Below are 23,320 nucleotides of genomic sequence, written 5' to 3'. Positions count from 1 at the left end.
GCACACACGTCATTTAAATCAAGAATCTCAGCCCACACACTTCATTGAGTTCAGGGTTAACCCCAGTGCGTATAAGTACTAGGTTAATCTGAAAAAAATGACAAATAAAAGCGTGTCAGAAAACCTTTTCACATCTTACTGTGTCTAGAGTTTTGGTGCCTACAGCCCTACATGGATGTATAAGAAGTATTGCCAACTCAAAGTACAGGCCTAGTCTTCCTGCTTCAGTGAATGGATTAGTCTGTCAAAACATGACAAAAAAAATCGCTGAAGAGTTCATTGTACTCGTTACTAATAAACAGCAACAGACCTAAAATAGCTGTAGAATACAGATAACTGCCAAAATAAAGGAAACACTTGAATGAGGTCTACAAAGTATCTTAAAAACAGATGCTTCCACACAGGTGTAGTTCCTGAGCTATTCCTAAGTAATTAACATCCCCTCAGGCTTAGGGTAGGACCAGGTGCCCATTATTTTGGCTACCATGGCTATGCCCCCATCCAGAGGGCATGAGTGGTCACCAAAGGATTTGATGTGCATGAAAACGATTTAAACCATACGTCATGGCTGTCTCAGATCTCAACTCAATTGAACACTTGTGGGAGGTTTTGGAGCGGTGCCTTTTACACCACCAACAAAAAAACACAATTATGGAATTTCTTGTTGAAGAATGGTGTTGCATCCCTCCAATAGAGTTCCAGACACTTGTATAATCTTTGCCCAGGCCCATTGAATCTCTTTTGGCTCGTGGTGGCCAAACACCTTATTAAGACACTTTTTATGTTGGTGTTTCCTTTATTTTTTGCAGTTACCTGTATATCATTTCCAACAGTCCCTGGTACGGCTATTTGATAAAGCACACTAGAGATTTACCCTGGTTTCCCCTTCTCAAACTCCTTTATCTCAATTTTTGACACAGATGGATTGGTGTACTCAGATTGTGTGATTCGTTTACACTGCCTAAAGTACCTGCATGCCGCTGGTGTTTGAAGGATCTGGTAGACCTTTGTTTTCTTCAGCTATGCTGCTGTACCGAATGCACAGAAGTCTCCACACATAGTTCTTGTCGGATGACTTTGTGTGTATTCCAACTTTCAAGAAACGTTGCTGCTCTTGCCCTTCAGCCTTAGAAGTAATTTGTTGAAAGTTTACACAAGATATGTTAATCTGTGAGGGGCCTGGTACACTTAAAATAACACATTGGATATAACATAGTCTTCTGTAGAGAGATGGAGTGCACAAAAAAACAGCCAGAAGGCAGTTTGTTCCCTTGGTTAGCGGTTCAAAGCCCATATGATCTCTGCAATAGTCATGCACATTAGTCATGTTCTAGTTCTTCCTCTTTTAAAAATATCAAATGAGAGAATGCAAGAAGAACTTTCGGCAAGAAAGAAGTTATCAGATTACTTATCCCATGTAATCTCCAATGTAATGTTCTCAGACCTAAGGCTGGAGTTACACAAAGCAACATTCACAAAATTTTTGTTGTAGTTGCAGGTTGCAAGTGAGATCTAAAGCAGCTTTGCTGTTACATGAAGCAACTCAAACACGATTAAAATTGTATGCAACAGCCAATCAAATTGAAGCTGCTTCTATGGTATTGTGTGACAATTCTAAACTCACGCCATGTCATCTGCTGCATTACATCGTGATTTCACAAATTATTGATTTAGACAAAATGCTGGCTGTACAATTTAGCTAGCTAGACAAAATGAAATTGCCAACACTTTGATCAAGCTCGCTAGATACTTTTGGTCATGAAGTGTATGTGGACACTTGCTCGTCGAACATCTTATTCCAAAATCATGGGCATTAATGTGGAGTTGGTCCCCCCCTTTGGTGCTATAACAGCATCCACTCTTCTGGGAAGGCTTTCCACTAGATGTTGGAATATTGCTGGTGGGACTTGCTTCCATTCAGCCCCAAGCATTAGTGAGGTCGGGCACTGATGTTGGGCTATTGAAAGGCTTGCAGTAGGTGTTCCAATTCATCCCAAAGGTATTCGATGGGGTTGAGGTCAGGGCTCTGTGCAGGCCAGTCAAGTTCTTCCACACCGATCTCGACAAACGAATTCTGTATGGACCTCGCTTTGTGCACGGGGTCATTGTTATGCTGAAACAAGAAAGGGCCTTCCCCAAACTGTTGCCACAAAGTTGGAAGCACAGAATCATCTAGAATGTCATTGTATGCTATAGCGTTAAGATTTCCCTTCACTGGAACTAAAGGGCCTAGGCTTGTGTGCGGCTACTCGGCCATGAAAACCCAATTTCATGAAGCTCCCAACGAACAGCTCTTGTGCTGACGTTGCTTCCAGCGGCAGTTTGGAACTCTGTAGTGAGTGTTGCAACTGAGGACAGACGATTTTACATGCTACGTACTTCAGCACTCGGCGGTCCCGTTCTGTGAGCTTGTGTGGCCTACCACTTCGCGGCTGAGCTATTGTTGTTTCTAGACGTTACACTTCACAATAACAGCACTTACAGTTGACCGGGGCAGCTTTAGCAGGGCAGAAATTTGACAAACTGACTTATTGGAAAGGTGGCATTCTCTGACGGTGCCACTTTGATAGTCACTGAGCTCTTCAGTAAGGCCATTCCACTGCCCATGTTTATTTATGGAGATTGTATGTCTGTGTGCTCGGTTTTATACCCGTCAGCAACAGGTGTGGCTGAAACAGCCTAATCCACTAATTTGAACGGGTGTCCATATACTTTTGTGTCTATATATAGTGTAGCTAGCAATGAGCTAACAAGTTTGCTAGCTGGCGCAGCACATGTTGAACAATTTTTTTGTTTAAACTGGTCAGAGAGAGGTCTGGGTTCACTTCAGAAATTGTATTCATTGACTTCCAAACCATGTACCAGCCCTGATTCCAGTATTTCTTTATACAGTGCTAGTTTGGGTAATGTTTCTTCTGTCCACCTTGAACACGGTTTCCACAGCACTGACAGCTGTTTTGTTGACATGACAACTTCCCAAATCTTTGAATGGATCATGTGACAAAAGCATTAGTTTTGATTGGCTGTTGCTTGCAACTAGTTACACAAAGTTGAAAAGTTTCAATTGGATGCAATCAAGTTTATTAGTTACAGGCGGGGTGTTTCATGGAGCAATCGAGAAGCAACTGTGTTCCAAGCAACTAAAATTGCGTGCAAGTTGCGTCGTAACTGCAGCTTAAGGCATCCAGCAGGAATCCTCTTGTCATTGTTGATATCTTGACTCTCTAGTTAACCTTAACAGTAAATAATAGACAATCAGAAAAAAACTTTGTAAATCCTCATTGAGATTCTCAGCTTCACTGAGAAGGCAGGGCGCTGAATGTCATCTCAAACACAGTGGCAAGCAAGACTCCGATCAAGCCCTCTGTGTTGTTAACAGACCCAGTGTGTTCTGTTTACAATCTCTGGTGTTGTAGTCCTGTGGAGCTAACAGCAAACCCTTTGGGAAGAGAGATATGACTTACAGCTTTAATCCAGTCATTAGTATATAACCAGTTGTGTTCTTAGTGGGAGGGAGCCTGAATTGTCTCTGGCTTGGCCAGCGTCTTGGTGGTGATGGTGTGGCGCCGACAGAAACCCCCCAGTCAATCTGTGTATGTAGGGTCATGTCCTCAGTGAAAGGCCCAGTCAGAGATGCTCATAGGAGCCGGCTAATTGACAGATGGTTCTTTGTAGCTCAGGTGGTAGAGCTTAGCGCTTGTAACGCCAGGGTAGTGGGTTCGATTCCCAGAACCACCCATATGTCAAATTTATGCACACATGACTGTCGCTTTTGGTAAAAGTGTCTGCTAAATGACATATTATATTGTTATTATACTGTAGATGCTGCAGCAGCAGATGTTCCAGTGCAGAGCCAGTCATTTGGTGGTGGGCGGAAGGAGCAGAGCGTGGTCTGAGTTGGCCATGAGGAGATTGGCTTCCCTTACTCCACACTGATCATTAAGCCAGACCCACATGCTGTTTACTCAGGAGGAACAGAGAGGGTGAGCTGTTGGAGGGATGCAAGAGAGGTGAGAGGAAGGGGTTAGGGAGAATGCAAAATGTGTAGAGGGGAGCGTCAAAGAGCAGAGTGGGAGAGATTGCTAGATAGAGGGGGCTGAGAGGAGGCTTTGGCATGGACTCGGTCTCAGCTTCAGCGCAGTAGCTGTCTGGTTTTCCCTCAAACTCCCTCTGCACTGGGCCCAGGGTCTGGTCTGTCTGAGTGGAGCTCTCCCTCCCCCTCCATTTCCCCCCCTCACACACACACACACACACACCCGGCAGTTTATTAGACTGAGAAAATGAGTGAATAATGAAACATCACGTTCCGTGCCATGTGTGGATTTATACTGGAGTGCTAGGAAGTCTGTCACCCAATGAAATTGGCAGAGGAGAGGGTAGGGAGGAAGAAAGTAGCTGTTATGATTATTCCCCAAATAAACCTTATCCAGGACAATTTGTATCAGATTAACAATGTCTGGCATCTTTAAATACTTCCAGGTATAAATGCCAATCAGCTTCATTTGATATGATTGGCCCAATTTGAAAGGTTGTAAGTGGATGTTGATAAGACTCATGAAGTGACAAGTACAGAGGGATGATGGGAGGCATGGAGGACAGATGGAGGGAGGGATTAGATGGATTAAGATGTTGAGATGAAAACGATGTAAACCATACATCATGGCCGTCTCAGATCTCAACCCAATTGAACTCTTTTGGGAGATTCTTGAGTGATGCCTGTGACAGCGTTTTCCACCACCGTCAACAAAAACACCAAATGATGGACCACCCAAGTGGCACAGTGTCTAAGGCGACTCATTGCGACTCCTTGTGGCAGGCCGGGCGCCTGCAAGCTGACCTCTGTTGTCAGGCAAATGGTGTTTCCTCCGACACATTGGTGCAGCTGGCTTCTGGGTTAATAAGCGGGCGGGTGTTAAGAATGGCGGTTTGGCGGGTCATGTTTCTGGGGACGCATGACTCAACCTTCGCCTCCCGAGACCGTTGGGGAGTTGCAGCGATGAGACAAGATCGAAATTGGGGGGGAAAGGGCATTGAGTCTGTTCTGCTTCCAGGAGGGCCAATCTGTCCAGATCCCAGGCAGGCCAGAGTCTCAGCCTCAGCCAGCCAGCCCGGTGGGTGTATTTTTAGAGTGATTTAGGACTGCTGTCAGTAGTGATAACACTGCAGCTCCAGCAGAACTACAGCCTGGCTGGTTCTCCCCTCATTAGGGTTCACCAGCAAAGCAACATACACAGTTAACAGCATGTATTAAAGGTGCAGTGAAATACTTGTTGCAGTGAAATGCATGCTGAGATGTAGGTATAGTACTAGAAATGTATCAAAAAGAGCAACAGTATTACAGCTGTACCATCAAACTGAGCTGCAGTATTAAGATGTAGTATTAAACTAAGGCCGCTTCAGCGGTATTAAACAGAACTACAGTGATAGAGCTTTGCTGTTAGTTAAAGTGAATTATAATGACCCACACTCACCACCCTGGGCAGACTGCATCACTCCCTTGGCCTGTGGTCACATTGAGGGAGGGGAGGAGTGTGAGTGGTTTGGCTGTCAGTCGTGTTTTAATGAAGATCCCTGCTAGCCGTAATGGCGTCTCTCTCGCTCTCTCCATTGAAGGTGAGCTAGTGATTACCCTAGACTCCAGAGAGGAGAGGGCTGCTCTGCTCTCCCTCTCACTCATTCAGCCTTCTCAGTGACAGGGGTAGGTGGGTCGTAGTGGTAATTGTAAAGTCATGGTGCTTCCTAGAGATTTATAAACCATAGGCAACCCAATTTGAAGAAGGCGATACTCTGATCATTGGCTGATCGCTCCTTAATGTCCATGCTAAAATGGGATCTCCATCTAAAGTCACGCCCGCTGTAGTGGCACAGCACCTCCTACTTTTAGGGGGACAACACCTACTTTTAGGGGGACAACACCTCCTACTCTAAGGGGGACATTATACAACAAACCAGGAGTGTTCCCTGACCAAGTGACCTGACAAGGAAAAATTATTGCCGCAGGAGTTCTCCCCAAAGAATGTAAGAGGGGCGCTGCGCCACTTTTTAAAACATTTCTATGTTATCATTTAAGGCCAGGCATCACACCCTAATACAGTGCTTCCCAAACTGTGGGGCGCGCCCCTGTACTCTTGAAAGTTGTTGTAGTAGAATGCACAAGGGGCAATTTCGGAATTGGGTAGTGCATCATGAGTTTCTCTTGTCATGTCAGTCATTGCATACCTTAGAACTATTTAGAACGTCATAATGTTTTATAGCTAGGTTCTTTTGCCCATAGAATTTGTTGTAATGTTGGAGTCACTCAAATATCACATGAATACACATTAGATATGGTAAAATGTATACAATGGCAAGAAAATTAGCTTTAAAACTGCAACATTTTCTCTCTGCCAACAGTTTGTCATGAACAGTGCTTGTGCCCATATAAGTAGACATGGGGAGCACAATGCTGGAAGGGGTTCGGGTCAATTCCATTTAAATTCTAGTCAATTCAGAAAATTATCGAAATTCTACATTTTCCTTATTGATAAGAATTGGAATTTCACTGTTCTACCTGAATTGACTGGAATTTAAATGGAATTGACCCCTAACCATGATATATATGGCAATAAGGACCTTTGGTTGCATTATTTATTGTTACATGAGACCCTAACCCTGTGTATGTCCTCTGTCCAGGTAATTCCCAGATGGGGGCCACCATAGTAGACGCCTTAGACAGCCTGTACATGATGGGACTTCACGACGAGTTCAAGGACGGACAAGAGTGGATAGAGCAGAACCTGGACTTCAGCGTGGTGAGTAGAGCACAAAACCTTTGTTTCTGTACTTCAGTAGTGAAAACGCTGTACTTTGCCACCTTCTGTTTTGTAGTCTTCAGTGCCATATAAGCATGTGGTAGAACCTTCAGAGAACCTAGAACCAACAACTTGCTTGATGCCACTTATACCTTAATCAGATCTACTATCAACCACACAGACGGGGGGCGCTAGAGAGTCCGCCACGCTACGGACAGACGGCTCTGGTTTTTAGTCCCTGTCCAGTAGTGAAGCCTTTTGAGACATGAGGAAAGGAGCGTTGCTGTGATGGAGGGAGAACTGGACACGCCGGTCGGAGTCATGGAAATGATGTGGGCAGGGAAAGTGTTTCAGACCACATAAAGTGCAAATGGACTGCAATCAGTACACCCCTGACTGAGACACCTGTCTGTTTCTCTGCCATCTCCCCCTCTGTCTTGATTCTCTGTTTTACCCCTCTCGCTCTCTCTCAGGCTAGGGTTATTAAAGTCCTGCAGATGTAATGACAGCACAGGTGGTCTGTGAATGTTTGACAGGCTGACACTGTGGAATGTAATTAACCTCTGGACTGCTTCGGTCAGCTCTGGGGTAGAGGGAGAGAAGGAAAAGGAAGATGGAGAGAGATGGATGAGAGAGATCGAGGGGAGGGTGAGAGAAAAAGAGAGGGAGGATGTTACTGATCTATATGTTTACATCAGGGATGGGCAACTGGCGGCTCGTGGGCCCCCCTTTTGAAGGCCCTCGGATTAACCCCAGTTGGGGTCTCAATTTACTGTTGCAAGTTAGAATAGTATATTACACAAGGTGTTATTTATAAATGTGTCCGCACGCATGACTGCCTCATGCCACTTTGGATTAAAGCATCTGCTAAATGGCATATACAGTGCATTTGGAAAGTATTCAAAGTAAGTATTTTACAGCCTTACTCTAAAATTGTTTCAATTGTTTTTTCCCCTCATTAATCTACACACAATACCTTATGACAAAATGACAAAGCAAAAACAGGTTTTTAGACATTTTTGCAAGTTTATAATACATTTTTTAAAAACTGATCACATTTACATAAGTATTCAGACCCTTACTCAGTACTTTGTTGAAGAACCTTTGGCAGTAATTACAGCCTCGAGTTTTGGGTTTGCGACTACAACCGTGGCACACCTGTATTTGTGGAGTTTCTCCCAGTGTTCTCTGCAGATCCTCTCAAGCTCTGTTAGGTTGGATGGGGAGCGTCACTGCACAGCTATTTTCAGGACTCCAGAGATGTTAGATCGATCGGGTTCAAGTCTGGGCTCTGGTAGGACCACTTAAGGACATTCAGAGACTTGTTCCGAAGCCACTCCTGCATTGTTGGCTGTGTACTTAGGGTCGTTGTCCTGTTGGGAGGTGATCCTTCGCGCCAGTCTGATGTTCTGACCCCTCTGGAGCAGAGTTTCATCAAGGATCTCTGTGTACTTGGCTCGGTAAATCTTTCCCTCGATCCTTCCATAGTCTCCTAGTCCCTGCCGCTGAAAAATATCCCCACAGCATGATGCTGTCACCACCATGCTTCACCGTAGGGATGGTGCCAGGTTTCGTCCAGACGTGACACTTGACATTCAGGGCAAATAGTTCAATCTTGGTTTCATCAGGCCAGAGAATCTAGATTTTTTTTTCTGTGGAAATTTATGTAGACAGGTCTGTGCCTTTTCAAATCATGTCCACTGGTGTACGACAATCAAGTTGTAGAAACATCTCAAGACTGATCAATGGAAACAGGATGTACCTGAGCTCAATTTCGAGTCTCATAGCAAAAGGTCTGAATACTTATGTAAATAAGGTATTTCCGTATTTTTTTTTTATATGCAAACATTTCTAGACCTATTTTTGCTTTGTCATTATGGGCTATTGTGTGTAGATTGATGAATTTGTATGTAATAAATTTTAGAATAAGGCTTTCATGTAACAAAAAGTGGAATAAGTCAAGGGGTCTGAATACTTTACGAATGCACTGTATATTATATTGTTATTAGTATTATTGACACTGCGGCAGCAGAAGTCCCAGTGCAGAGCCAGATAAGTTGAGTCATTTGGTCGTAGGCCTGGGAGTCTGGAGCAGAGCATGGTCTGAGTTAGCCACGGAGAGGATTGGCTGCCCGGACATCTCACTGATCATTAAGCCAGACCCTTACTCTGTTTACCCAGGAGAAACCGAGAAGGTGAGATATAGAAGGTATGCAAGAGAGAGGGAGAATGCAAAATATGCAGATTGGAGAGGCAAAGAGGAGAGGGAGAGATTGCTTGAGAGAGGAGAGCAGGGGCTGAGAGGAGGCTTTGGCTGGCTGGCTGTCTGGTTCTCGCTTATAAACTCCCTCACCAGACCACATAAAGGACCAATGGACGACAATCAGTACACCCCACATGTCTGTTTCTCTGCCTGAGCATCTCCCCCTCTGTCTTGATTTTCTGTTTTACCAATCTCTCTCCCTCAACCTCTCTCGCTCTGGCTAGGGTTATTAAAGCCCTGCAGAGGTAATGACAGCACAGGCGGTGCGTGTTTATGACAGGCTGACGCTGTGGAATGTAATTTACCTCTGAACTGCTCCGGTCAGCTCTGAGGGAGAGGGATAGAAGGATAATATGTATATATATATATATATATATATATATATATATATATATATATATATATATATATATATACACACATATATATACATACACACACTACTGTTCAAAAGTTTGGGGTCATTTAGAAATTTCCTTGGTTTTTAAAGAAAAGCACATTTTTTTTGTCCATTAAAATATCAACTCGATCAGAAATACAGTGTAGACCTTGTTAACTTCTTGGTGACGGGGCCAGTATTGAGTAGCTTGGATGAATAAGGTGCCCAGAGTAAACTGCCTGCTACTCTGTCCCAGATGCTAATATATGCATATTATTAGTAGTATTGGATAGAAAACACTGAAGTTTCTAAAACTGTTTGTATGATGTCTGTGATTCAACCAGGAAGTGAGAAATCTGAGGTTTGTAGTTTCCTTTAAGGGATTGCCAATCCAATATGCTGTGTCTATGGGGCCAGATTGCACTTTCCCAAGGCTTCCAGAAGATGTTAACAGTCTTAAGAAAGATGTTTGAGGCCTATATTGTGGAAGGGGGTCAAATAAGAGCTGTTTCAACAAGTGGACTAGGCTGTGGCCAATCAGTTGTTTACTGCGCGGTCACGCGGTCGCGCCTTGCCTTCTTTTTCCTCTGTAATGAATAGGCTATTGTCCGGTTGGAATATTTTTATATAAAGATTTATTATAAAAAAGACCCCAAGGATTGATTGTAAACATCGTTTGACATGTTTCTACAAACTGTAATGGAACTCTTTTGACTTTTTGTCTGGATTTTGCGCTCTCGCACTGTGCCTTTGGAATAGTGAACCAAATGCGCAAACAAAACAGAGGTATTTGGACAAATATGGACGTAATCGAACAAAACAAACATTTCTTGTGGGAGTCCTGGGAGTGCATTCCCCACGAAGATCAGCAAAGGTAAGTGAACATTTATAATGCTATTTATGACTTTTGTTGGCTCCACAATTTGGTGGGAAACTGTATGGCTTGCTTTTGTGACTGAACGCTGTTCTCAGATTATTACATATTGTGCTTTTGCCGTAAAGCTTTATTGAAATCTGACACAGCGGTTGCATTAAGAACAAGTTTATCTATAATTCTATGTAAAACATGTATCTTTCATCAAAGTTTATGATGAGTATTTCTGTTATTTATGTGGCGCTCTGCAATTTCTCCGGATGTTTTGGAGGCATTTCTGAACAATGGTGCCAATGTAAACTGAGGTTTTTGGATATAAATATGAACTTGATCGAACAAAACATACATGTATTGTGTAACATTGAGTCCTGGGAGTGTCATCTGATGAAGATCGTCAAAGGTTAGTGATTAATTTTATCTATATTTCTGCTTTTTGTGACACCTCTTTGGTTGGAAAATGGCTGAATGCTTTCTATGACTAGTTGCTGACCTAACATAATGAATGATATGTTCTGCTGTCGCCGAAAAGCCTTTTTGAAATCGGACACTGTGGTTGGATTAACGAGAAGTGTATCTTTAAAATTGTGTAAAGTACTTGTATGGTTGAGGAATTTTAATTATGAGATTTCTGTTGTTTTGAATTTGGCGCCCTGCAATTTCCCTGGCTGTTGGCGAGGTGGGATGCTAGCGTCCCGAACGATCCCAGAGAGGTTAATGTTGTAAATGACTATTGTAGCTGGAAATGGCTGGTTTTTAATGGAAGTTTACATACACTTAGGTTGTAGTCATTTAAACTTGTTTTTCAACCACTCCACAAATTTCCAACAGTTGTTTACAGATTATTTCACTGTATCACAATTCCAGTGGGTCAGAAGTTTACATACATTAAGTTGACTGTGCCTTTAAACAGCTTGGAAAATTCCAGAAAATTGTGATGGCTTTAGAAGCTACTGATAGGCTAATTGACATCATTTGAGTCAATTGGAGGTGTACCTGTGGATGTATTTGTAGACAAGTTTACCACATTCATCTGTACAAACAATAGTATGCAAGTATAAACACACACGTTCTGTCTCCTAGAGATGAACGTACTTTGGTGAGAAAAGTGCAAATCAATCCCAGAACAACAGCAAAGGACCTTGTGAAGATGCTGGAGGAAACCGGTACAAAAGTATATATATCCACAGTAAAACGAGTCATATATATCGAAATAACCTGAAAGGCTGCTCCGCAAGGTAGAAGCCACTGCTCCAAAACGCCATAACAAAGCCAGCCTACGGCTTGCAACTGCACATGGGGACAAAGATCATAATTTTTGGAGAACTGTCCTCTGGTCTGACGAAACAAAAATAGAACTGTTTGGCCATAATGGCCATTGTTATGTTTGGAGGAAAAGGGGGAGGCTTACAAGCCGAAGAACACCATCCCAACCTTCAAGCACGGGAGTGGCAGCATCATGTTGTGTGGGTGCTCTGCTACAGGAGGGACTGGTGCACTTCACAAAATAGGTGGCGTAATGAGGGAGGGAAATTATGTGGATATATTGAGGCAACATCTCAAGACGTCAGTCAGGAAGTTAAAGCTTGGTCGCAAATGGGTCTTCCAAATGGACAATGACCCAAGCATACTTCCAAAGTTGTGGCAAAATGGCTTAAGGACAACAAAGTCAATGTATTGGACTGGCCGTCACAAAGCCCTGACGTCAACCCTATAGAAGATCTGTGGGCAGAACTGAAAAAGCATGTGCGAGCACAGAGGCCTACAAACCTGATTCAGTTACACCAGCTCTGTCAGGAGGAATGGGCCAAAATTCACCCAACTTATTGTGGGAAGCTTGTGGAAGGCTACCTAAAACTGTTCACCCAAGTTAAACAATTTAAAGGCAATGCTACCAAATACCAATTGAGTGTATGTAAACTTCTGACCCACTGGGAATGTGATGAAAGAAATAAAAGCTGAAATAAATCAAATGATCTCTACTATTATTCTGACATTTCACATTCTTAAAATAAAGTGATGATCCTAACTGACCTAAAACAGGTCATTTTTACTAGGATTAAATGTCAGGATTGTGAAAAACACGTGTGTGTGTGTGTGTGTGTGTGTGTGTTTGTTAAAGCCTCTAATAATTAATGATTAAATAGCTGCCATGTTGGCGTGTCCTTTGTCCTTTAGTCATCGAAAGCTGGATGGCTCCTGCAAGGCCTGTACTAGACCACCCTGTAGTGATGGATGACTCTGAATGCAGTCAGATTTAATTGACACGACTGAATTAATGTAGTCTGTTAGTCAATGCTGGGATCGGAATGAATAAACCTGAGTTTAAAGTAAGATTTGATGTGAATGGATAGCACTGTGGGAGATGAATTAGGCCTAGTACATGATGTCCCACTTGGATTTGATTAACCTGATTTTAATATGGAGTAACATTCCTCATTCACAATTTAAAATGGTTTAAAGGAAAATTCTGACATATGTTAAATGTTTCATGCAAGATTCTTTTGAATATGAAAAGCCACATCGTATTTCAAAGGAGTTGAAATACTGCAGGGGTGAGGAAAGAACATTTCTGACTTCTCACGTCTACTTTGTATGAAGTCTTTCAGTATTCTCATTCTTACACATTGTGTTTACAGGAGTCACATGAATGACATGAATTGAGACACCTGAATGACTGTATGATTGTAACGTTTCTGATTTTTCTGCGTAACCAGAATGACTTATAGTTACTGCGTTGAGGTTTTCAGTCACCTGAATGACACTTCTCTTTTTTGGTACTGTGTGCGCGCGCGCGCATCACCCATATGGCAGCTATCACATTTTGTGTTGTGCAGTAGTGTGCATAACCTGACCAACCGCAGACTTTCTAACACAGGATGTTTTACGACGGCGCTCTGCACCTGGCTCCTAAATTTTGTTGGAAATGGGTAGCGGAGCTGACAGGGCTGCCTCCCCACTCCACCTCTTTCTCCACTCTCCCAGGGTGACAGTTGGATTTACAGCCCATTCAGGTTGTTCGAGAGAACGTTGAGGGTATTACACAGGGAACAAGTTTGTATTTGTGGTAGTACTTGGAAAGGTACATTTCTTATTTTTTATTAGTCTGACACATGAATTTGGTGTTAGTGTTGGTCTGAATAGTAGGCTAGTTGAATTTAGGAATGTGTGCCATTACAAACTGGTGTTAGTGTTACTGTGCAGTATATAGGATGTGTTTTTGGTGCAAGGCTGCTCTGGCAGTACTGTGCTCTGTCTCTGATTGATCCCCCTCTCCTCTGTTTCCTCAGAACGCTGAGGTGTCTGTCTTCGAGGTCAACATCCGCTTCATTGGAGGACTGCTTGCCGCCTATTACCTCTCAGGACAGGAGGTAACTATTCACCTGGGATTAGTTTACACTGTGTGTGTGTGTGTGTGTGTGTGTGTGTGTGTGTGTGTCTGCAAAGGGGGGGGAGTCTTTGCTGTGTGTGTCAATTGTGGGAGGCTGGGGAGGGTTTACTTTGTGTGTGTGTGTGTGTGTGTGTGTGTGTGGGGGTATTTGACAGGCTGTTGATGAAGCACCAGACTTTGTTCAGCTGAACAGAATGCAAAAGAGGTAGAGAAGCAGAGGCAGGGGAGAGCAAAATGAAAAATAGGCTCAGATTAGGAACGCAAAGGGAGTGAAAGCAAGGAGAGGAAGAGAAAGGGGGATAGAGTCTTTCATTAGCCATCTGGGGAGTGATGGGGGCCCACAGGTTAGAGATGGTCGCCTGGGAAATAACACTTGAGGTGCACCATGTTAATGAACACACACACCTCCCAACATTCTTATCTGCCCTCTAGCTCTAATGAAAATGACCACAAATCCTCCTCCTGTCCCCCCCCCCCTCCCTCTCTCCCCCTCTTTCTGTCTGTCTCCCCTGCGGTATCAGTCATCCCCCTCTCCCTGCTCCTATTAGAGGAATGTGAGTGGTGGAATTGAGCTCCAGCCATGCGTTTCGGCCTCTCTGCCGGCCCCATGCTCCTCGTCTAACAGGAGCAGATCTCTGGCTGCGCTCCATGCTCCCTCTTAGTGCTCATCTCTCCTCCCCTCCTTTCCTTCACTCGCTTGCTTAACTTCCACTGTCCTCTTCTCATTCACTCTCTGACGTTACTCTCACCTCTCCCTCTTTCCCCCTCTGAATAAATGGTGATAATTCTGCAGAGGCTGGAGGATTGGTGTGGTAGGGAATCAGAGAGATGTTGAGGCTGGGTGTGGTAGGGAATCAGAGATGTTGTGGTAGGAAATCAGAGATGTTGAGGCTGGTTGTGGTAGGGAATCGGAGAGATGTTGAGGCTGTATGTGGTAGGAAATCAGAGATGTTGTGGTAGGGAATCGGAGAGATGTTGAGGCTGGGTGTGGTAGGGAATCGGAGATGTTGAGGCTGGAGGAGTGTTGTGGTTGGGAGGGGTGATATCGTTCGTCCATTGGGTTATAGCTCTTTGAGTCCTTTATTCCATGTGTGTGTGCATGCCAGAGAACTAGCCCTGCCATGCAGTGATGGATGATGTGTACTCCTCTGCTCTCCCCCTCTCTCCTCTTCTTTCCCTTCTCTTTCTCCATTCGGTCAGTTTCATTACTTAATTTTTTCTCTCACAAACTCCTTCACTCTGCCCCTCTCCTTCTTTTCTCTCCTGAAAGGTGCTTGGTCCTCTGGGATATGTAGTTTACGTGAAAGGTGCTAGCGCCTCTGGTAGGGCTGGGCAATATTGACTGAATTTCATTTAATAGAATATATGTTTTGGTGCGATATTCAAAATGCCTGTATCGCAAGAATTGTTTATTGTATATTTTTTCATGGTCATTTATAGTGGTTCTTCCTTTAAAAGTTGTGTTGTACTGCAGCACAGCATGCTGGCTGCCGCAAATTTCTATGGCACGCGGAACCCCTCGACAACATTCCGCTGAAAGGCATAGACTTCTCCTTAATGCAACCACTGTGTCAAGTCAAAGGGAGTCTTGAATAGAACAGACAATATGGGATTGATTTTTTAGAAATGTAGCTTAATTTGAATACTTTTTTTTTCTATTCCAAGAAAAATTGAAATGTATTTCTTAATGTAGCTGTGGTACTGTAGGCCTAAGGGTTTCCGTTACGAAGATATGGCACTGGACAACGTGTTTCTATTCCAAGAAAACAAAAATGCATTTGTTACTGTAGCTGTTTTAGCGTAACTTACTTATTGGCATAAAGGCCTGCTTAAATATACAGTACATCAGTCACTCATTAATTTGTGCATGTCATCACACAGCATACAAGTCATCCATGTCTTTAATTACAGTCAAGCATTTTAGTTACAAACTAAATAAGAAATGGAGCCTTGATTTTAATTTTACAATCACGGCTAAAACGATTTAATTGAGGGTTTCAGATAGGAAAAGATGGTGCTGTACAACGTGACCGGTCGGGTGTAGGTCTAGGCTACTAAGTGACTGCGAGTGAAGAGCAAATTAAACCTTACATTTCCACATAAAAATCTGATTTATAAAGACCAGTCCCCATGCTCTGTCATTCAGTGATATTTATTCCCTCCATCTGCATTTTGAATTAGTATTTTTATCATTATTTTATTAACGAAAGCATAAATATGTTGAGCAAATACGGTACAATATATGCTTGATCCAACATTTTCCGGTTGCATGAGGTTTAGAGTTAGAAATGTACAACTTTAGAGTACTTAATACATTGCAAGTTGGGGGCGTTTTCTTTTCACACCGACAGTAGCCGAGCTATTAGACTATCCTTTTATAAAGGTTGAAGTCTATTGTCTTGCTAAAGCCCATCCATGGGAACCTTGTTTACAGAATTCACAGCCTGCTACGCTTGTGAAAAACAAAATGCCTCCAGCTGTCCATCACTACTGTAAAAAAAACACAGCATCTACAGTGCTACAAATATATTATTGAATTCGATAAAAAAAATCAATTGCACATAATTTCCCATTTTATACTAACAAGTGGTTGCCATGGTGAATAATCCAATAATAATTGGTATGGCACGGCTCTCGGAACTCATTAAGAGGTGGCTTCTGAATGAAAATACTTGCAAGTCAATAAAATGTCCCTGTAGATCTAATTAAGGATTCTAAATTAATATCTACGGGGCATTTTTCGTTAGGGCAAATCTGGTCTGTGATATTGATTTAGAGATGTAAAACGTTAGAGAAATATCTAAGGGGCTTTTATACAATTACAATGCCCGCCCCCCTCCTTCTTGGCAAGTGTATTGTCCGGCTAATAGTCCATCCTGAGTGGATGGCCTCTTTTGTATTCCAATGTATTGAATGAATGTATTAAGTAGTAATTTACCATTCTCAGAGTGGAAATGTTGTTTGCAGAGTTCACAATCTCTTTTTCTAGTCCTCTGGTGGTTACAGTCCTAACCCTGTTACGGGTAGCTGGCTTGATGAGAACTTTGTCCATTTTGTCTGTTTTCTTTGGTCGCAATGTCATTTATGTTTATTTTTTATAAATAGCTCATTTTTGAATGGTAACTGTGTTAAGGGGGGAGTTTGGGGTGAGGTGAGGAGTACTTGAAAGGTGTGACTTGCAGCTTACAATAAGCCATAAGTATACATCAGATTGGCGATTGTCCTCACTTTGATGCTATAACAACATACTGTATGTAGCACCATGACCAGGATCTCTGTTCATTTAAGTGAGCAGATTAAGGCTTTCAGGAGGAACGGAAAATTATCTGTCAGTTCATAAACCATGTGCCATTGAATCGCGACATCTCAAATCTCTTCCCAACTATTTTGCAATCTATACTGTCATTTTTTTTGGTCCTTAAATGAAACGGGTATATTTTTATTTATCACGATTTTCTTTAACCAATTATAGTCTTTAATGCAGGACCCACAAACAACTTCCTTACTTTTCCTCCCTTCCACTTTTCCTCCCTTCCAATTAATAACGTGTGTTTTTTTAAAATAAATTAGTATATCTAAGTTTAACCACACTATTTGTTGTATTATTTGTTTTGTCTTTTCTGGTGGATTAAACTGAAATTGCAACCAACTTTCTATGGCTTGTTTAAAAAATAACAATATCTTCATCAGCAAAGAAGGACTTTCTATAGAGGGGCTATCAGTCTTTCACACTGTGGTAAATAAAAACAGTTTGTTAATTAGAATGATTTATTTTGGTTTTTAGAGGGAGAGAAACCAAAAGCCCACCATGCATATTTTTCAAAAATCGTCATTCCACATGTCAAGTGTAATTCCCCCATTGTATTTACCCAAGTTCTCTCTTAACTCCAGGACCACTGACAGTTTGTCATTGTTGCCTGATGCACAAATCTAGTGCCAGAGAAGAGAGGACTCTTAGACTGAAAACGCCTCCATTAATTTATGACAAGATAGTCATTTTGTGCCACAATTTAGACTACTGATAGATTAGCGTTCTAACTCCCCCTGTGGTATTGTGGTGCAATGACAGAATGCCTCTATCTACCACGAACGGTCGGAGCAAGCTTGAAACATTTAAAGGCAGAACCACTGTATGTCCGCTTGTTCATGTCTTTTTGGTCTCATCCCCTTTCACTCCATTCTTTGCTGTGCGCACCTTTCATTTATACACGCACCAAGCCCCTCCCCCAAGACCAGAGATCACTTCTTCCTCTCTGACAAACGGTTTCGACTCACTATTTGTATTTGAGTTTTTGGTCCAACAGAATGGGTCATATGGAGACTGAAACATGCATGGTTCTGGTTAAATTTGTAACAAAGACCGACTTGAAAGCCATATCAGTGATTGCAAAAAAGCAGATTTAACTATTTTGATAAAATAATTACATTATTAGTGGGTCTTATGGGTAAGGGAGGCTTATATTTAACCTAGGTATAACTTCACAAGCACTGAATTCATTTGATTATGGCTGACTTAGAAATACAGTGAATTTTATATTTTAATTGTATTAACGAAGCTTATTTAAAGAAACATTTTAAAAGATCAATGTATATATTGTGACTCGACCATAAGAATAAGAAATTAAAATAAAATAAATAAAAATATCCTAGTGTCTTGTATATGTAGATTAGGTGAAAGGTGCTATTACCTCTGGGATATGTAGTTTCGGTGAAAGCTGCTGGCGCTCTACTGTTTAGACCAGGAGGACAACAGCTAACAGCATGTACAGAGTAATAACCTCTCCGCAGAGAGAGAAACAATGGGGGGAGCGAGCGATGGGGGAGCGACAGAGAGACTGGGGCGGGAAACACAGAGAGCAAGCTGATTGCAGAGAGAAAACAGAGAAGGGAGCAGGTCTTGTAATGTAAGATAATGAGCTGGGACAATGACATACTGCAGCTAGACAGCGGTCTCTACAATACATATTTTTCCTTCCTTTCTCCCTCCCTCCATCTTGCGTGCTCTCCCTGGTTTATCATGTATGCTGTGCTCTACTTTGCTATGTCTTTCAGTTTGGTGCTGTGAGCCGAGGCTGTGTCTGTTTCGCTGGGGAGCGCTTGACTCACTTTCATATTGTCAAACATGGAGCCCATCAAATGCAGAACACCGCTCCCTCTGTCACACTGGCCGGCCACCATTGCACCGAGGGAGGGAGGGACTGCATATGAATAGTATGGATGTGAGAGAATCAGCTAGGTCATATAGAAGATAATCATGCAATTTAATTGGTTAAGTTGGAGGGCATACAATCTTGATTGGCTAGAATGGCCTGAGCTCAGGTAAAACCGTAGCTCAATTGCTTGATTAGTAAATTCAGTTACGCAGTTGTGGATAAATTCCCAAGAACACAGTCCCATGGTTTTCCAAGCTTGTTTCTGAGGCCTGATACCATAGAATATAGTATTTGACAAATAATTAAGGAATGACACAGGATTAAGATAAACAATAATTAGCGAAGTAATAAACGGTGTAAACCCCATAGACGTAGAATCGTGAGTTGACCTAATCCTGTCTCTCCCTGGAGCCTTTGAGGGCCTTCTTCCTAAACAGGCTCATTCACCAGATTTCACAGTATACCTTCTGATCATTTTATGGGACTCCATTACATGTACACAGTGGCATACTCCCCCAGAGAGAGAGATGACGGAGAGTGTGTGTTTGTGTGCCTCAATGTGTGTTAGGGCTGCACAATTAATCTAATTCACATCGAAATCAAAATATTGAAATGTGCAGAGATCCAAATCGCATGCAGTATTATGAAACGCATTTTAGCCAGGTGTAATGTTCGTTTTTATAGTTAACTCAGTTTTTTTCTCCTTTTGCGGCTGCTTCCCACACACCAACGCCATGGCACTCAAGTACTGCAGTTCCTCCTCCTCGCTGTTAGATTCACTATGTTTGCGTTCTGTTCTGTTAGGTGAAATGCGAACACGAACAATGCTACTTTCCACTTTTAGCTTATTATAAATAATTATAAATAATGATTCTAACAGTTTACCCAAGTGTTTTGATCTGTGTTGTACGTGAAATTGCATTTCATTTTTTTGCCTAGATCGTTGTTTGTTAGTGTTTTTATTTTTTATAGTGTGTTTGTGTGTGTGCTCCCTGGCAGGCTGAGTGGTCCTGCGGGTCTATCCCAGTGAGACCAGGGCTCATATACTCATATGTGTAATAACAGGATCAGCTCCTAAATTAGAGGATAGGTGGGAGCAGCAGATTAGTCAGCACTACGACCAGCCAGCCAGAGTTCCAAATCTGCAATCTGGGAATACTGCCGACTGACCCGGCCTGCCAACCTGGCCTCACAGCTAATCATGATAGAGGGATGGAGAGAGCGAGAGGGAGAGCTTGTTAACCAATGAGAGTCAAAGCCAGGGGGGTTCTTCTAAGCTGTATGGAATTGTTTTAAGAAATTCATAGTAAGGATAATTAAGCTATTTGATTTCATGTAGCTATTTGACCCCTGAAGTACACTACATGTACCAAAGTATGTGGACACCCCTTCAAATGAGTGGATTCCGCTATTTGAGCCACACCTGTTTCTGACGGGTATATAAAATCAAGCGCACAGCCATGCATTCTCCATAGACAAACATTCGCAGTAGAATGGCCTTACTGAAGAGCTCAGTGACTTTCAACGTAGCACCATCATAGGATGCAACCTTTCCAACAAGTCAGTTTGTAAAATTTCTGCACTGCTAGAGCTGCCCCGGTCAACTGTAAGTGCTGTTATTGTGAAGTGGAAATGTCTAGGAGCAACAACAACTCAGCCGCGACGTGGTAGGCCACACAACTCACTGAACAGGACCGCCGAGTGCTGAAGCGCATAAAAATTGTCTGTCCACGGTTGCAACACTCACTACTGAGTTCCAAACGGCCTCTGGAAGCAACGTCAGCACAATAACTGTTCATCGCAGGCATCATGAAATGGGTTTCCTTGGCCAGGCAGCAGTACTTAACCCTAAGATCACCATTCGCAATGCCAAGCGTCAGCTGGAGTGGTGTAAAGCTTGCTGTCATTGGACTCTGGAGCATTGGAAACGCTTTCTCTGGATTGATGAATCACACTTCACCACCTGGCAGTCCGTCAGACAAATCTGGGTTTGGCGGATGCCAGAAAAATGCTAAATGCATAGTGCCAACTGTAAAGTTTGGTGGATGAGGAAAAATTGTCTGGGCTGTTTTTCATGGTTCGGGCTAGGCCCGTTAGTTCCAGTGAAGGGAAATCTTAACGCTACAGCATACAATGAGATTCTAGATTATTCTGTGCATCCATCTTTGTGGCAACAGTTTGGGGAAGGCCCTTTCCTGTTTCAGCATGACAATGCCCCCGTGCACAAAGCGAGGCCCATACAGAAATGGTTCGTCTTGATCGTTGTGGAAGAACTTGACTGACCTGCAGAGAGCCCTGACCTCAATCCCATTGAACACCTTTGGGATGAATTGGAACGCTGACTGCGAGCCAGACCTATCACCCGACCCCACTAATGTCCCCGCAACAATATTCCAACATCTAGTGGAAAGCCTTCCCAGATGAGTGGAGGCTATTATAGCTGCAAAGGGGGGCCAACTCCATATTAATGCCCATGATTTTGGAATGAGATGTTTGTAGAGCAGGTGTCCACGTACTTTTGGTCATGTAGTGTAGTTGTGCATTCTTCATGCGTGTGTGTCCAGTTATTCTAGTGGTCTCTGAGAAGAGAAGAGATCTGAGCCTCCTGTAAACCAGCTCAGATGCTTTGTGATATTTCTTTGTCCCATGTAAACTGCTGTATTGCTACATCTCGTAAGTATGTTTCCTCTCTTTCTGAAGCTTTTTCTCAACTTTCATTCGCCCTCTCTGTCTCTAGGTGTTTAAGGTAAAGGCAGTTCAGTTGGCTGAGAAGCTGCTCCCAGCCTTCAACACTCCCACAGGCATCCCCTGGGCCATGGTCAACCTCAAGAGGTCAGTCTCGGATCACAACGCAACCCTAGATCTACGTCCCCAACTGCAACAATCTCATTTCAGCATGATTCTGTATTTAATGATTCAAAGTGTGTCTGTTCGCCCTGTGTTCAGTGGTGTGGGTCGTAACTGGGGCTGGGCGTCAGCAGGCAGTAGTATCCTAGCAGAGTTTGGAACCCTCCACATGGAGTTTGTCCACCTCACTTACCTCACCGGGAACCCTGCATACTATCAGAAGGTGAGACACCTCCTTAGTACTGGTGTGTGTGTGTGTGTGTGTGTCAGAGTGGGTGTCTGGTAGCCTGAGCAGCCGCTAGTGGGCTTTTTTGATCTCCACTATCATCTGGGCTTGATGTGTACAGAAGGTAATGCACTCTTTTCCCCATGTGACCAGTTTGTACATTAAACATTCTTCATTCAGGCTGCAAGGCTTCGATTTCCTCAACTAGATTTAATGGCGAGAAGGTGGAAAAAACAGGGGGAAAATCGAATTTTATTTGCCATATGCGCCGAATACAACAGGTGTAGCCCTTAGCGTGAAATGCTATCTTACAAGCCCTTAACCAACAATGCAGTTTGAAGAAAATGGAGTAAATAAAATATTTTCATTTTTTTACTTTATTTAGTAACACAATAAAATAACAATAATGAGGTTATATACAGGGGGTACCGGTTAGTCGAGTTAATTTTTACTTGTAGGTAGGGGTAAAGGGACTATGCATAGATAAACAGCGAGTAGCAGCAGTGTAAAAACAAAGGGGGGCGGTCAATTCAAATAGTCCAGGTGGCCATTTTATTAATTGTTCAGCAGTCTTATGGCTTGGGGGTAGAAGCTGTTAAAGAGCCTTTTGGATCTAGACTTGGTGCTCCGGTACCGCTTGCCGTGTGGTAGCAAAGAGAACAGTCTATGACTTGGGTGACTGGAGCCTTTGACCATTTTTTGGGCTTTCCTTGACACTGCTTAGTATAGAGGTCCTGGATGGTAGGAAGCTTGGCCCCGGTGATGTACTGGGCTGTACGCTCTACCCTCTAGTACCTTACGGTCGGATGCCGAGCTGTTGCCATACCAGGCGGTGATGCAACCTGTCAGGATGCTCTCAATGGTGCAACTGTAGAACTTTGAGGATCTGGGGGAACCATGCCAAATCTTTTCAGTCTCCTGGGGGGGGGAGGAGGTTTTGTTGTGCCCTCTTCGTGACTGTCTTAGTGTGTTTGAACAATGATAGTTTGTTGGTGATGTGAACACCAAGGAACTTGAAACTCTCAACCTGCTCCACTACAGCTCCGTTGATGTGATTGGGGGCGTGTTTGGCCCTTGCCCAATAGTCCACGATCTTCTCCTTTGTCTTGCTGACGGGCGGCCCGTCAGGAAGTCCAGGATCCAGTTGCAGAGGGAGTTTAGCCCCAGGGTCCTTAGCTTAGTGAGGAGCTTTGTGGGCACTATGGTGTTGAACGCTGAGGTGTTGTCAATGACTAGCATACTCACACAGGTGTTCCTTTTGTCCAGGTGGGAAAGGGCAGTGTGGATTGAGATTGTCATCTGTGGCTCTGTTGAATCGGTATGCAAATTGGAGTGGGTTTAGGGTATCCAGGATGAGGGTGTTGATGTGAGCCATGACCAGCCTTTCAAAGCACTTCAT

General features: G+C 43.1%; 1 protein-coding gene across 2 annotated transcripts in view; it reads left to right on the top strand.

Annotated features, from left to right (window-relative positions):
• The window catches only part of LOC139403093 (mannosyl-oligosaccharide 1,2-alpha-mannosidase IB), a 105,523-nt gene that overhangs the window by 56,869 nt on the left and 25,334 nt on the right, over positions 1–23,320 (top strand). For both annotated transcript variants that reach the window (XM_071146802.1, XM_071146811.1), the window contains exons 6-9: positions 6,673–6,791; positions 13,595–13,675; positions 21,586–21,680; positions 21,795–21,918. In XM_071146802.1, coding sequence (XP_071002903.1) covers positions 6,673–6,791; positions 13,595–13,675; positions 21,586–21,680; positions 21,795–21,918 — 419 coding nt within the window. The remainder of the gene's footprint in view (positions 1–6,672; positions 6,792–13,594; positions 13,676–21,585; positions 21,681–21,794; positions 21,919–23,320) is intronic.

Source organism: Oncorhynchus clarkii, chromosome 3 (genome assembly GCF_045791955.1).
Source record: "Oncorhynchus clarkii lewisi isolate Uvic-CL-2024 chromosome 3, UVic_Ocla_1.0, whole genome shotgun sequence".
NCBI classification, from domain to species: domain Eukaryota; kingdom Metazoa; phylum Chordata; class Actinopteri; order Salmoniformes; family Salmonidae; genus Oncorhynchus; species Oncorhynchus clarkii.
The sequence above is the reverse complement of the archived record's forward strand: the minus strand, read 5'-3'. Positions and strand labels throughout refer to the sequence as shown.